At 38.6% G+C, this 16897-nt stretch overlaps 1 protein-coding gene and 1 pseudogene across 1 annotated transcript; one reads left to right on the plus strand and one right to left on the minus strand.

The window, feature by feature from the left end:
* Positions 1 to 1260: 1260 nt before the first annotated feature.
* On the plus strand, positions 1261 to 2972 carry LOC101308543. The gene is made up of 4 exons (XM_004292124.1): positions 1261 to 1636; positions 1924 to 2025; positions 2380 to 2433; positions 2644 to 2972. Exons 1-4 carry the CDS (start codon positions 1291 to 1293, stop codon positions 2970 to 2972), a joined length of 831 nt encoding a protein of 276 aa, XP_004292172.1. The 5' UTR covers positions 1261 to 1290.
* A 3440-nt stretch (positions 2973 to 6412) lies between these two features.
* LOC101308838 lies at positions 6413 to 13484 on the minus strand (annotated as a pseudogene).
* Positions 13485 to 16897: the final 3413 nt, after the last annotated feature.

The raw sequence follows: 16897 nt of genomic DNA on the forward strand, positions 1-16897 counted from the left end.
AATGGCGAAGAATCCGGTATGTCATAACAAAACGAAGCATATCAAGATCAAGCATCACTTCTTGAGAGAAGCTTCAAAAAACAAAGAAATTGAGCTCCACTACTGCAAGACAGAATTACAGCTAGCCGACATCTTCACTAAGGCACTCGCAAGAACAAGATTTGAAATACTGCGAAGCATGCTTGGAGTAGCACCAATGCGCATTAAGGAAGAGTGTTAAACAGTAATGCGCACTAGTCTCTCTAGACTATATTTAAGATTATCTAGTTTAATCTAAAACTTATCTCTAGTGATCATGTATGGTTGTAGAAAAATCTAGATTAAATGTAATTAAATATAATCTAGTATTGTCTAGAGTGAAGTCATGTCAATGGAGGTAAACCAATGTCGGTTTACAACTTTATAAATATGTATCAAAGCTTGTATCATGATGTAATCAACCAAGCTATCAATACAAACTCTGTTTTTCTACAACAACTAAATCTCCTCTGTTGCACACCTTCTCTAATCCAAATCTTCCATTTCCTAAACACTCTTTGGCCTAAACACTAACTACCTTACCTTCTAAAAACCATCAGTTAAACGCGTCTATGGAATGTCATTCTCAGTTCATGGCTGCAAAATCCCCTTCCATATTAAGTAGCGTTCATGTGCTTACTGCTCCTTCTACCCCTTCAGCATGGAAACCACCGACCCCTCGGTTCCTGAAGCTCAACTTTGACGGTGCAACAGATCATAAAAATGGCAACAGTGGTCTAGGGGCAGTGTTCCGAGACCATTTAGGTACTTTGATTGCTGCCCTGGCCATCCCAATTGTTGGCCTACTCCCTCCTAGAACTGTTGAGATTTTGGCTTTGTTATATGGCTTGCTGTTTGCTTCCCGTGCTTGTTTCTTTGCCTTGGAATTCGAAGGAGATGCTCCAAGTGTCACAAACACTCCATGAGGACAGCTCTGATCTCAGATGGGAAGGTCACTTGTATATTAGATGATATCAGGTTTCTTCTTCGTTACTTTCCTCGATGTTCATGGTGTTATATTCCTCGTGCATCTAATTTGGTGGCTCATAATCTAACCAAGCTCTTGAAGTTACAACTTTGATTAAAAAAAAATTAAAAAAAAAACTTTACGTATTAACAATATTACGTACTAGTAAAGTCGTCGCAAAAAGAAGGGAAAATTACGTACTAATTGGTACTTGGTCACGCACCACTTGCCTTTTTATCCAAACAATTTACGGTGGCACCAATTAGTCCGGATCTGCAATCTCTTTCGATCACTCGGAAAAAACCATGCCCCTATCCCCTGTCAAGGAAGAGGGCGACATCGTGCTTAGCCTGAAGGGGGCCCGTTCGTCCTCGTCTTCTGAAGACCCTGCTGTCACAGAAAAACCTGATGCGAAGCGGCGGCGTTGGTTCATATCTTCTGAACTCCTGGACGCCCCGCACCAGAACCCGGACCCGGTCCACCAAGCAAAACCCTCTGAAGACCCTGATGTCCCGGTCCAGCAAGCGACGACCTCTGACGGGGTCCAGCCCTCTGAACCTCTTACGCTGCAGGAGATTATGAAGAAGCACCCGAGAAGACAGTCCAAAGAGGAGCAGCTCGAGTATGCTGAGCATTATGCCAAGTGGAAGGGTACGCATTTGATTTCTACGTGTTTCAACTTTCAATTGCTTTTTTTTTCCTTGTGTGGGAAAATTATAGCTTTTTCTGTCTGCATTGTCTGAATGAAGATTTAAAGTCTAGTGATATGTGCTCGGAATTCGTTGCCGAGAAACCAGTTACATTTGGACTTGTTGTGTCAATGTTGTTCAAACAACTTGATATTTTGATTAACTATTTCTCTAGCCAATTTGATGCATATTGACGTAGAATTGTTTACAAGGATTCATTTCACTCTTTATGACATAATTCCTTTTCAGCTCCATGGGTCACAGATTTTCACAACCGCGTGCTGGCCATCATTGCGGAGTTTGGAGGAACCAAGCTAAAAGACCAGACTTTTACTCCTGAAACGCTAGCTGGTATGCTTTACAAAAGTGCTGGGGCTATGTTTTGTCCCAGATAATCTCGTCTTATAATTGGAACATGTACTTTCAGTCTATGATGTAGAATTTGGTTTGCTTGTTTGTTGTAGATAAGGCAACAATTCCGGATCTCAAACTCTTTACTTAGTTACTTCTCCAGCCAAGTTTATAAGATGTAGAAAAGTTAAGGGTTTCAAAGATGTCATTGCACCTGCAGCTTCGCTACTTAATGTTTATTCAATAAGGATTCGTTTTTGCTCTTCTTGTCACTTACATCCTATTGTTATACTTGTCAACAGTATTACTATCTTGGGAATTTTCATAGTCATCGTCCATTCTTTTCTATTTCAGCTGCTGAAGCTAACATGAAGAAGCACCGTGATACACCTTTTCGGAATCATGTTGGTATGCATTTAAACTTGGTACTTTATTTCACAATCTGTAATGAAGATTAACAGGAATTTGCTTGGTCTTGTGTCTTCTTGGGGGATGTAGTGTTGTTTTCTCTGTCTGGAAAATCTCTTCTTATACTCCAATTGGTCTATGTAGTAGAATTTAGCGTGGTTATGTTTGTTTGTTAACCCTCCCCTGTGTTTAACGATGGCTCTGCAACAGATTTTCTGAAACGTAGTAGGGTAGAAAACCCAAACGAAAAAGATGCATGGAACAAATTTGTCGATAGTCAAAAGAGTACATGGACATGTAAGATTTGTTTGAAGACAGGGGAGCATATGAGTTTGGAGTGCCCGTATCTCGACTATGTCCCAGAAGGCGCATCTGTTGGCCCTGGTGTTGAAATATATTGCAAGGGTTGTACATTTAAGGGGAAGCACGATAATACGAATTGTGTTAAGCGTGCTTATCGCATGCAGTGCTGCATTTGTGGAGCAGGCCACTGGGCTACTGATTGCCCGCTTGCCAAACAGCACACGACGAATCCATAAAATCCTTGTCCCTTTAACGAAGTAATCCTATCACTGAAGAAACCGATGAGACTGTTCTTACTAGGGATTTGGTTATGTTCCTTTTGTAATCGGGGCTTCTACCATTCTGATTTTATCTATTATATCTTGAAGAACTTTTGGGTCAGTAGGGAGAATTATTATCTTGTATCAGAATGGAATATATACAAATGAATTATTTGTTTCATTTTTGTGTTTTTAGCAAGTGAGCTTTAAAGGTTGTCTATAGTGTCAAAAGGTTCAGTGCTATCATAAGTCGTCTATATTGTCCTACTCCAGTCTACAGCAATTCTTGTTGCTTGTAGCATTCCTTATGATAGTATCCACAGGAAGATGTATGAGTTGCAGAAGTTACATGGGCGAACCATTAACGGAAGTATGATACAATGTGGAAGAATGATACAATCCAAAGTAATGTATATGTTTATTTAAGTTTTTTTTTTCAATTTTATTTTGATGAACATACTTTCATTAATTAAAACAAAAAATTACATTGTTCCGAATATAGAGCAGTCTGATTACTCTGAGAGAACACGGTTCATTGGATTTCAGATGAAATCCCATCGTACCCGAGTCAAGGCACGGTCTCAAAAACAAGACTGGTGTAAATCCATCAACTTGCATGAACCCTTGAAACTTCGTTACCAGACATTCATAGAATCAACAAACCATTAAGTCTAAAATAGATCAAGCACAAGGAGAAAGGAGGCAAAACAACTTGAGTTGCAAACCAACCCAACAAATGACCCAAACCACTTAGAAGGCGAAAAGACAAGTGGCGCGCAATCAACCGAAGATGATCCCCAGTTGAGCTGCCACCCGTCATTGATGCCTGCGTTGTTCACAAAGTAGGGACCTGCAACGCAAAAGAAAAATAGAAGCCGACCTTACCAGACACAATCCAAGGAAGCATAGATCAAACATCATCGGACCAAGCCGAACCCAATGAAAGCCAAAGCCATTCATGCGCACTCAACATCAAGATAAACTTGGATTTCGACAAATTCATACCAAACATATACAATCACATCTACAATAACCGGCACCATACCCACCTGAGGCGCCCTTACGAGGAGATAGGGTATGTTAGCCTAAAGTAGAACAAAACCACGTAGGGAGAAATTTCCCTTGATTTTTTTTTATGGCATTACTGAAGGATAGTAACATTTGTGTGCCAATCTGTTATGCTTAGTGGATGGATTAATACCATTTTTTATCCACTTAATTTGATTTAGTTTTTGGAGAAAATGAATCATTTATTGCATAAATCATTATTATGTGTTTAGCTTATTTACCACCAGTCTTCTTGATCATTTTGTGTAATTCTTACCAAATTATCACTTTTTGAATAATGTACTGCTCTCAGTGAATAATGGAATCTTTGTACATTTGTAGTTCTAAGAAAGTAGAATAATAAGAAATGTTTGAATGGAATACGTTATAGACAAGCTATAAAGATTACAGTATTACGATGAGAAGACAAGAAACACTACCCAAACTCAACTGGACCATACAAGCTTTGGGTTTCTTATAACTGCAACTACACCTGCTATAACTCCTAAGATTGAGAAACCACAACAATAGTGATAAACGCGAAAGTTCTTAGCACAGCCTAATAAGGAAAGAAGTTGATTGCACATTAGCTACCACCACATGGCTAGAAGAAATTGAAAAAGATGAAAAGTATAATATTCCAGATGATTCAGATCTTGACAACGAGGAAGATAACACCATTTGTGGAGGGGACTATAGTGGTCCAAACTCTTCAGCCAACTATACCACGACATCAAAAACATGATGGAATGCTGAACGGTTGCTGACGCATCAAGACAAAGAACCTTTTTCTCTGATAAGAAGTTAATGACAGCCGACGCTTGAAAACAAAAGACTTTACTTTTTTAAAAGTAAAGTTAAAACCTTATTAGGATAAGATTCTTCATGTCCTCCACTTCGTTTTAGATAAATTTTAATTTCAGTTTGGAGTACGCTCCCTATATTAGGAGCCTTAGTCATCAGTAGGAAGACATCATAAAACTTGAAATAGAAGTTCTCCCAACCTTTCTCAAGAAGTAAGATAGCCAGAATAGTGTGCTTACTGTGTGGAAGTGTTTTCTGGTTGTAATCATTTGGTGTGGTGTGTTTTTATTGCAAGTAAGTGTTTGTACTTATATTTACAATTATGAATAACTAAACAACTTTTAGTTTTTTACCCGAGAGCGAGGCTCTGGGTTATGTATTTGTATTTATGTTGGAATAAATAAATTATATCTTGTGTCCCATAATCCGTCACAAAAAAATTTAGTTATTATATGCATATTTAAGTTTGCTTCATGTTTAACAAATACTTTGCTTTTAAGAACTAAAAATTTTCCATGCTATAAGACAACAGTGATTCCGTCATAATTAGTAACCACTTAGATAGAAGGTCGTTGGGTGAAATAGTAGCATGTTGAAGGTTACTTCTTATAGTGGTGAGTCTTAGTTTCATAGAAGTGAGATGATAAATATAAAAAACAAGAAACAAAAAACAAAAAAACAAAAAAACAAAAAAACAAAGAAAGATATGCATTTTTACCTTTTTTGGTTATCTGTCAGGTTAGCACTTTAACAGAATAGTTATAAAAATTTAACGGAAGTATGTCCTTGATAGAAAAATAGAAGTTCAGGTACTACATTGACAGTTTTGTAAGTCTAGGTATCAAATTGATTGAGACACTAGAGTTTAGACACTGATGATGTACTTTTCTCAAAAATAAATATAGAAAGTACTAGTGTGCAAAAGATTTCCTGCAGCTTATCAAAACTCGAATAGAAGCTGTAATTTTTGCATACACATAGCATGCCCTACCAAATAGAGGTGAACATCAAGCTGCAGGCATTATAAGGAAAACAGATTAAGGTGAATGCAAATATTATATCCTGCTACAATCCGATTACATTAAAGGCCAATAGCAACAAACCTGACCTACGTAGAATGATGGCTTTGTTATGCACAAGTTCGTTTCGATGGCTTGAACATCAAGTTGAGTAGAACAATAGGCAAAATGAAGACAAGAGGGATAAAATGCTCCAATCACTGAAATAATATCCCCAAAGTATGGGAGCATTGCTGCTATGGCTGTTGCTACCATGACAGATAGTGAATGGGAAAATTAGCCTCGGGATCACATTTCAAGCAGAAATCTCGTTGCTTGCTATGTCTGAAAATGTTGTCTCTAGTACTTCATTTGTGGGCTGCAGATATACCCTTTTAATCCAGAGATAGCAACAGTGAAGAAAAAGACAGCTCATCAGGTGGCAGTGATCATATTCTCACCACACCCACAGCTAAAAGTTGGATCATGGTGAAAATGTTGGTCATGAAAATGAGCCGCATTAGGACCAAAGGCTTGCCATCAGCTTTGTTTCCAGATGTGCAATAACTAACTAGAGATAGCAACACTGAAGAAAGTTATCGTCACAATGGGGCGCATAACAAACAGATAGTCCCTTGAACATCTTTCTCTTCACTGGTGCTGCTAAGGTTGCCTATTACCAAGTTATAATATAATTAATTAGATAAATTTGCAGAAATATGGTTTTTTAGCATGGTGATTCTTCTAAATAACCATAAAATCGAATGAAGTATCATCTCAGATTAGAGAAGCGATTTTAGTGATTCTCTAGGAAACGTACAGTTCGAAAGTGAATGTGCAAGAAGCGCTGGCCGGGTGCTTAGTGGAAAATTTTATGTGCTTCTAATCAACAAAAGCATTCCAAGCTTTATACTATTTAAGGACTTCCAAATAGGCAAAGATAGTTTGTTTGAACAACCTGAATTTCTGGAATGATGCCATTGCGATATGTTGTAGCAATGAGGCCATTGGCATTAAGGATCCCAAAAACGCCACTTATAATGCTTCCCTTCAAGGAATAGTCCTTACGGGATGTCACGCCCCAATTTCCGAATTATAATTTTCAAAAATTTTGGCATGATATATCTTAAAATATTAATATCCCAAAACCTGTTTCAACAAAATTCAAGGAAAATAAACTCAATGCGGAATGTAAATTTACACACAACTCCAAATTGAGTTAAATATTACATTTTTTTGTTTACATAACTTGAGAGACAAGAAAATGAAACGCTCACATGAGTTTAATAATTCCTATCCCAATGTATATAAAAAGAATATACAGTGAACAACCAAAACCCAACAAAAAACCCTGCCACTAAGCCTCCACCTCAACCCTGCTGATCCTCACTTGCAGGTCTAACCCCTACACCAAAAAATGGTGCACCGGGTTGTAAACAACAAACCCGGAAAGCTAAAAAGCTCGTATGAGTAAACTAAAAAATAACACAACATTTATCACATCCAATATTCCACAAGAGAGATTGGATCAATAATTAAAAACCACACATCCAACACATTACCCAAGAAATGTACCTATGAGTCCCAGATACCATACAGTATCTCCCATGATCTACACTGACAGACGGACTAGAGCTCTATTCATAACCGTAACCAATCACCCGGCTAAAAGCTTGGAACCCGGTTTGACTGTCTAATATCAAACACAAAAATGATAAATAGCAACTTAACCGCAACCAATCACCCAATTAAGGGCTTGGAACCCGGTTTGGCTATTTATCCAACAATCATAATATCACAACATTATCCTCAACAACACAATATCACATCATTATTCTCAACAATACAATATCATATCATTATTCTCAACAACACAATATCACATCATTATTCTCAACAACACAATATCACATCATAAATTATATCCCACCACATGGATATATTTACATGAATAATTATAGATATTCCACAAGAATAATCTAACCAAAAATCAATAAAATTATGATCACATGAATCTCAAAATAGCACTTAAAGAAAACTTGTTTTATCTTACCTATAAGCCGTTGATCGACGATCAAGCTCATATATTTTTAAAAACAATTAAAAGCATATTATTAAATCCAATATTATCCTCATTATCATCATCACATGATCATAATAATCATTCGGTTCAAAAGTAAACCTTAGTGAGATTTACTCACCTAGATAGCCCGCTGCGTTTCCGCAAAACACAAAAGCAAGCCAACTCACAATTTCACAAATCACCTAAAATAACACATATAATAACCTTAGTAACAAACACAACAAGGATCAAAGTACTCTTAACTTAAAGGTTGCCCCCAAGAAGGGCAATCCTTCCTCCAAAACCTCCCAAGATCATTGAACACTCAACAACAACCAAACTACATTCAAGATCAAACTTTCTAAGTTTCCGATCTAATGAACACCAATAAACTTAAGTCCTAGCATGCCAACCTTGCTTAAAATCTAGCCATACTACCACTCAACAAGCTCACAGCAGCAAGGACTAGCTAATCACAGGAAACTAAGGCCGCCACTCAGCCGAAAGCGCAGCCACAGGCGGCGGCGAGTGGGCCCCACGCGCCATGCCAAACTTCTGAATTAGGAGAAACTCACAACAACAAAGTTGAAGTTTGAAGCAAGGGGAACAACTTTCATACATGAGACTTCGACCAATTTTGGCCGGAACCGGCCAGAAACCGCCCCGAACCGTGACCAGAAAATCAACTACAAAACCTGCAAAATCGGCCTCAAAACCTCAAAAACTTGCTTCAATCTATGCCTAGACACTACTAGGAGGAGGAGAGGATCAAGACTCACCTAAGGATGCCCCTCGTCGCCGCCGTATACGGCAGCTCCGACCGTGGCACAGTAGCCCTCTTTCCGGCAACACAGTTTCGATTCCGGCGTGCTACACCGAGCAGCAACTGCCCAGCCTTGAAGAGCACACTTGTGGGAGTCGAACGGGACCGGCGGCGGTCCAATCGGTGGCCGAACGGCCGACTTCTTCTCCGGCGAAAATGGCTGCTCGCAAGTTTCGGGGAGGAGGAGAGAGAGTGAAGAGTTAAGTTTTCTGAAATTAGGGTTTCCACCCCCAAAACTTTTCTATTTATCCCAAACTCCCGAAAAACCATAAACTTCCGCTGACCATAAATTTCTCATACGAAGTCCGTTTCAGGCGTGTCGTATGTCTACGAACTCCTATCGACAAACTCTACAACTTTCATGAAGGAAGTTTTCGAATATAACTTACGGAAAATAAAGTCAACTTTTGGCCTCTTAAAAGTCAAAGCACTTAAATAAACTCCCGAAACTTCAACTTTGCATAACCCCAAGAATTTACATAAATAATCCTTCATTAAAAAAGGGAATAATACAAGAAAAATTGATATAAAAATCTGTGGTATTACATGGGAACCTTTGGAAGTTCCTGGCAAAGACATAGAATTTTCAATAATGTCAAACAAACTACATCAGGTGAACTCACACCAAGTATATAAAAATTTTGTTGATTTTACCAATGTAGATGTAAGCAGCAGTGGCACAAACGCTATAGGCTAGGCAAAGAAGCATGGAGATAAGGTCGATGTGCCCGAGTGAGTGAAAAGATGGGATTTGGACCAAAACCAACATCAAGCATCCAAATATGATCATAAATTCATAAAGTTTCGTGCTCCCATTTGGGTTTGATAGCAAGTAAACTGCCTACAATAAAAAAAATAAACAGAAAAAACTACAAGCAGTTAAACAATAACTAACCATGATAAAGAACTAATGTAACAGTAAAGAAGAAATAAGAACAAATTATTAAGGGATGCAAGAGAATCCTTTTTTTTATCAATAGGATATAGAAGAATCCATATTACCTTCATGCATTGTCCTCCCAAAAGACTAGAGGCAACAACAGTACCATAGCATATCACGAACTAAAGTGGTCCGACAAAATATCGACACCGTCTAGGCCCTGCAATGTATAATTCTTTGAACATGAGCAATCCTTGCTTGGTAGCAAACTAGAATGAAACTTACAGTAGTATTTATTGCCCTCTATCTGGCTATGTTTCGCCCAAAAATAAGTCAGGTATGGTAGCATTATATGCATATAAGTAATTTGTAACCAAGAGGTTATGTGTTAGTATTAAAGCAAAGATCCAAGTTTCATGCTCTTTTATTTTTCATCCTCCTATAGTGAACCTCCTAAAAGGGGATCAAGATGTGGAAATGTATGTGAAGCCTCCGTATTTTGATACAGAAAACCGAGATAACAATGATGATGAAGTGTATCTAAATTCAAGTGCAGAGTTACATTTGAACCTTGCGCTGCTTGATGTTGAGTTGTTGACGATGATACAACATCATTCAGTAGTGTGGAGCACAACACCCGTTCTTGTTGTTGACGTCATTAGTCGAGCTGATAACTTCTTGTCATTCTCAATGATGAGAAGGGATACTGCAAAACGATTGGAGACGGCATCAACCATGAGGTTGAGAAGAGGGAGATGCCGAGAAAACGATAGAGGCTAGAGAGAAAACCTAACCCTAGCAAAAAGACTCCAAACGGTGGTTTAGGTTTAGTGGGAAAAAATAATTTTTGTCTGTCTGGAAAATAAAAAAATAAGTACAACGCTAAAGCAACGTGTCGTTGGTTCCTTGGCGACTTGACGTCCAGGCACCTACCTCACGCACCATGGGGCTTTTTATCCAACAATTTACTCTCCAATCTGCGTCTCTTTCGATCACTAGGAAAAACACCATGCCCCTATCCGTTCGTCCTCTTCTTCTGCAGACCCTGTTGTCACAGAAAAACCTGATGCGAAGCGGCCGCGTTGGTTCATATCTTCTGAACTCCGGGGCCAAAACCCGGACCCGGTCCACCAAACGAAACCCTCTGAAGACCCTGATGTCTGTGGGAACCCGGTCCAGCAAGCGATGCCCTCTGAAGACCACCTTGATGTCCGGGAGCCCGTGACGCCCTCTGAACCTGTACCCCTCACGCTGAAGGAGATTATGAAGAAGCACCCGAGAAGGCGGTCCAAAGAGCAACAGCTCGAGTATGCTGCAAATTATGCCAAGTGGAAGGGTACGCATTTGATTTCTACGTGTTTCAATTGCCCTAGCTTGTGTGGCTTTCTTATTTGAAAATTTCTCTAGCCAATTTGATGTATATTGGCTATAGAATTCGTAAATTGAATTAGTCAGGAGGATCGCCAGTTTTTTTTTTTTTTTTTTGATAAGCATGAGGATGGCCAGTTGCATATTCGATTCATTACTTATATGTTTACAAGGATCACTCTTCTTATCACATATATAATTCCTTTTCAGATCCAGCGGTCGTAGATTTTCACAACTGCGTGCAGGCCTTCATCGCGGAGTTTGGAGGACCCATGCTTAAACTCCAGACTTTTACTCCTAAAACGCTAGGTGGTAAGTCCTGGGGCTATCTTTTGTCTCAGATAAATCTCATCTTATAATTGAAAATATATACTTTCAGTCTATGTTGTAGAATTTGGTTTGCTTATTTGTTGTAGATATGGCAACAATTCCGGATATGTTGTGTCTAAGTTTTTATAACAGTCTCAAACTCTTTACTTAATTACTTCTCCAGCCAAGTTTATAAGATGTAGAAAAGTTGAGGGTTTCAAGATGTCATTGCACCTGCAGCTTCGCTACTTAATGTTTATTCAATAAGGATTCGTTTTTGCTCTTCTTGTCACTTACATCCTATTGTTATACTTGTCAACAGTATTACTATCTTGGGAATTTTCATAGTCATCGTCCATTCTTTTCTATTTCAGCTGCTGAAGCTAGCATGAAGAAGCACCATGATACACCTTTTGGGAATCATGTTGGTATGCATTTAAACTTGGTACTTTATTTCACAATCTGTAATGAAGATTAACAGGAATTTGCTTGGTCTTGTGTCTTTTTGGGGGATGTAGTGTTGTTTTCTCTGTCTGGAAAATCTCTTCTTATACTCCAATTGGTCTATGTAGTAGAATTTAGCGTGGTTATGTTTGTTTGTTAACCCTCCCCTGTGTTTAACGATGGCTCTGCAACAGATTTTCTGAAAAGTAGAAGGGTAGAACCCAAACGAAAAAGATGCATGGAACAAATTTGTCGAAAGTCAAAAGAGTACATGGACGTGTAAGATTTGTTTGAAGACAGGGGAGCATATGAGTTTGAAGTGCCCGTATCTCGACTATGTCCCGGAAGGCGCATATGTTGGCCCTGGTGTTGAAATATATTACAAGGGTTATACATTTAAGGGCAAGCACGATAATACGAATTGTGTTAAGCGTGCTTATCGCATGCAGTGCTGCATTTGTGGAGCAGGCCATTGGGCTACTGATTGCCCGCGTGCCAAATAGCACAAGACGAATCCATAAAATAGGATTATGTGCTACTGAAAGTGAACGTGCAAGAAGCGTCGAGTGCTTAGTGGAAAGTTTTATGTGCTTCTAATTAACAAAGGCATTCCAAGCTTCATACTATTTAAGGACTTCCATGTAGGCAAAGATAGCTTGTTTGAATAACCTGAATTTCTGGAAGCCATCGCCATATGTTGTAGCAATGATGCCATTGGCGTTAAAGATCCCAAAAACGTGACTTATAGTGCTTCCCCTCAAGGAATAGTCCTTATGGGAACCTTTTGGAACTTCCTGGCAAAATGCACATAGAATTTTCAATAATATCAAACAAGCTAGCTAGATCAGGTGAACTCACATCAAGTATATAAATTTTATGTTGATTTTACCAATGTAGATGCAAGCAGCAGTGGCACAAACGCTATAGGCTGGGCAAAGAAGCATTAAGATAAGGTTGATGTGCCTGAGTGAGTGAAAAGATGGGATTTGGGCCAAAACCAGCATCAAGCATCCAAATATGATCACAAATTCATAAAGCTTCATGCTCGCATTTTGGGTTTGATAGCAAATAAACTGCCTACAATAGAAAATAAACAGAAAGAACTGCAAGCAGTTAAACAATAACTAACCATGATGAAGAACTTAACACGTAACATATAGTAAAGAAGAAAATAAGAACAAATTATTAAGGGATGCAAGAGAATCCTATTTTTTTTTTTCAATAGGATATAGAAGAATCGATTACCTTCATGCATCGTCCTCCCAAAGGAGTAGAGGCAACAACAGCACCATAGCATACTAGGAACTGAAGTGGTCCGACAAATACCGAAACCATCTAGGCCGTGCAATGTATAATTCTTTAAACATGAGCAATTCTTGCTTGGTAGCAAACTAGAATTTTTTTTTTTTTATTTTTTTTTAGCAACCTTAAACTTGATCGATTGCGGAACTGTTACAAATTAAGGTAGTCAGGTCAACAGTTACCGCACTTAGAGCGGTAATGGTGTCATAGGGAAAATGTAAGCAAGTACCTTACGTAAGAGCAAGGTCTCTGAATCGGAAATACCGATTACCGAATTGAGCATTGTGTTCAAGAACTAGAGACATTACGTTGTAGTAGAAAATTACTGATGCTCCAATAACCAAACAGAAAATCCCAGCCTTCCATCCGAGGAAGGCCAAGAATATGGTCTTAGAATATCTGGACCAACTATTGAAGTTGTCAAGTGATAAGTGTAGCCATGATCATGCATCAAGTTAATGTTAATTCAAATGAAATAATCTCGATCATTCAGTGATTTTTAGATAATATAAATTAATAAGGTAGAAGCTTGAAGATCGATGATGAGGTTAAAGAATAAATATATGTAAGCTAGAAACATCATGAGATCGAGAAGAGGGAGATGCCGAGAAAACGATAGAGGCTAGCTAGAGAGAAAACCTAGCCCTAGCAAAGACTCCAACGGTGGTTTAGGTTTAGTTTGATGATCAAGTGGACTTAACCCTAAAAATAAAAAATAAAAATTCCAACGCTAAACCAACGTGTCATTGATTCCATGGTGGACTTGACGTCCAGGGCACCACCCTCACACACCACCGGCCTTTTATCCAACAATTTACGCTCAAATCTGCGATCTCTTTCGATCACTCGGAAAAACACCATGCCCCTATCCCCTTCGTTCTCGTCTTCTGAAGACCCTGTCACAGAAAACCTTGATGCGAAGCTGCAGCGTTGGTTCATATCTTCTGAACTCCGGGGCGGCCAGCACCAGAACCCGGACCCTGATGTCTGTGGGAACCCGGTCCAGCCCTCTGAACCTGTAGTACTCCTTACGCTGGAGGAGATTATGAAGAAGCACCCGAGAAGGCGGTCCAAAGAGAAACAGCTCGAGTATGCTGCGGATTATGCCAAGTGGAAGGGTATGCATTTGATTTCTACGTGTTTCAATTGCTTTTCCTTTACCTTGTGTGGCTTTCTTATTTGAATTTTTTTTTAACTTTTTCTGTTGCATTGTCTGAATGAAGATTTAAAGTCTAGTGATATGTGCTCGATCGGAATTAGTTGCCGAGAAACCAATTACATTTGGACTTGTTGTGTCAATGTTGTTCAATTAACTATTTATCTAGGCAATTTGATGCATATTGACTTCGAATTCGTAAACTGAATTGGTCATGAGGATTCCAGTTGCAGCTTCACTACTTATATGTTTACAAGGATTCATTTCACTCTTCTTATCACATAATTTCTTTTCAGAGCCAGCAGTCATAGACTTTCTTCAGATCCAGCAGTCATAGACTTTCACAACCGTGTGCAGGCCTTCATCACGAAGTATAGAGGACCCATGCTTCAACTCCAGACTTTTACTCCTGAAACGCTAGCTGGTATGCTTCACGAAAGTGCTGGGGCTATCTTTTGTCTCAGATAAATCTCATAGTATGTACTTTTTATGTTGTAGAATTTATTTGGTTTGCTTGTTTGTTGTAGATATGGCCACAATTCTGGATATCTTGTGTCTAAGTTTTTATAACAATCTCAAACTCTTTACTTAATTACTTCTCCAGCCAAGTTTATAAGATGTAGAAAAGTTGAGGGTTTCAAAGATGTCATTGCACCTGCAGCTTCGCTACTTAATGTTTATTCAATAAGGATTCGTTTTTGCTCTTCTTGTCACTGACATACTATTGATATACTTGTCAACAGTATTACTATCTTGGGAAATTTCATAGTCATCGTCCATTCTTTTCTATTTCAGCTGCTGAAGCTAGCAAGAAGAAGCACCGTGATACACCTTTTTGGAATCATGTTGGTATACATTTAAACTCGGTACTTTATTTCACAATCTGTAATGAAGATGAACAGGAATTTGCTTGGTCTTGTGTCTTTTTAGGGGATGTAATATTTGTTTTCTCTGCCTGGAAAATCTCTTCTTATACTCCAATTAGTCTATGTAGTAGAATTTAGCGTGGTTATGTTTGTTTTTAACCCTCCCCTGTGTTTAATAATGGATCTGCAACAGATTTTCTGAAACGTAGAAGGGCAGAAAACCCAAACGGGGAAAAAGATGCATGGAACAAATTCGTCAAAAGTCAAAAGAGTACATGGACGTGTGATATTTGTTTGAAGACAGGGGACCATATTAGTTTGGAGTGCCCATATCTCGAATATGTCCCGGATGGCGCAACTGTTGGCCCTGGTGTTGCAATAGATTGCAAGACTTGTTATTTTAGGAGGGGCAAGCACGATAATACGAATTGTGTTAAGCGTGCTTATCGCATGGATTGCTGCATTTGTGGAGCAGGCCACTGGGCTACTGATTGCCCGCGTGCCAAACAGCACAAGACGAATCCATAAAATCCCTGTCCCTTTAACAAAGTAATCATATCACTGAAGAAATGTATGCTTATGGTAGATATGTTTCTTCATTACAATTGCATTCCGAGATTCACAAGCAAAAAACTGTGTCGTTCATAACAAAAATCTTATATAAAGGCCTTAAATCTACATCTTTTATTAAGCTGTGTCTATAATGCATCGATGCTTTTCTCAACTCTTTTGCAACGTGATATGCCCCGTGCGTTATTCAATCAACTGAACAATAGTAATTTGTGTATTTAAAATAGTCTTGAGCATATCGATTTTAGTTAGCCTGACTATGTCTGCTTTGTGTATATATATGTAGAGAAAAACTACAGTTCATTTTTTCACAGCTACAGGGTTATGCTTCTGATCAAGGATGGAAATGATCGAGCCACAATTCTGCTCATGCGAGAGCATCGTTGTCGAAAAGAAAACATCAACACTTTCTGCCAAAACAGATCCTTCAGGTAGAGGGATGGATCAAGCTTCTAAAGCTGAAGCAAGAACCTAATCAGCTTCTATATTTTAGACTTTAGTATAGATATCGATCTCTAAAAATAAACACAGTAGCTGCTAAAACGATATGATGTAGCCAAAGTACGTAGATATATATCTTTGCTGAAAGGCATCCCACTATTTTTGATAAACAATGTGGATGCCCCTGCTGTTATCATAATACTAGCAGTATTTTGCATTTTGCTTGAAACAAGAAAATCACAGTGCATTCTCACATAAACCTAACAATAAGTTGATGACTATATTAGTCCCTCCCTTGACAAAGAAAACAAAATCACAGCCTGTTGCAGTACCAAATCCCGCAGCAATGCCTGGGCAACTTTTAGTCTACATCTACTAGAAACATTTGATAACTGTAGTTGCCCGTAGTCATATTCCACAGCTTGTCTAAAACCTTTATAGCAGCTAAACTACAAAGACATGCTGCGATGGCATTCATCATTTAGAATTTTTCTGTAACACCACCATTTTCCAATTTTCCTCTCTTTTCCTCCTCTCTCCTTACGTGAAACATATATAATACATATTTTATTCGTTCTTTTTTTCTTTCTCTTTTTTTCTTTATCATATTAGCCTACTTTAATCCGATTACATGAAAGACCAACAGCAACAAACCAGACCTACTAGAAAAATGGCACAAGTTACTAGCTCACACCTATACTTAAAATAGTGTTGTATATGGATAGCAAAAATGATCATGGTTAGCAGCACTAGTTTTCTGATTTGTGTCATTCCTAAGTGGCCCTCTATCATAGAGCCACTGCTGATCCCTAAACTCGGTGTTCGGAGTGT

Source organism: Fragaria vesca, linkage group LG2 (assembly GCF_000184155.1).
Source record: "Fragaria vesca subsp. vesca linkage group LG2, FraVesHawaii_1.0, whole genome shotgun sequence".
Lineage (NCBI taxonomy): Eukaryota > Viridiplantae > Streptophyta > Magnoliopsida > Rosales > Rosaceae > Fragaria > Fragaria vesca.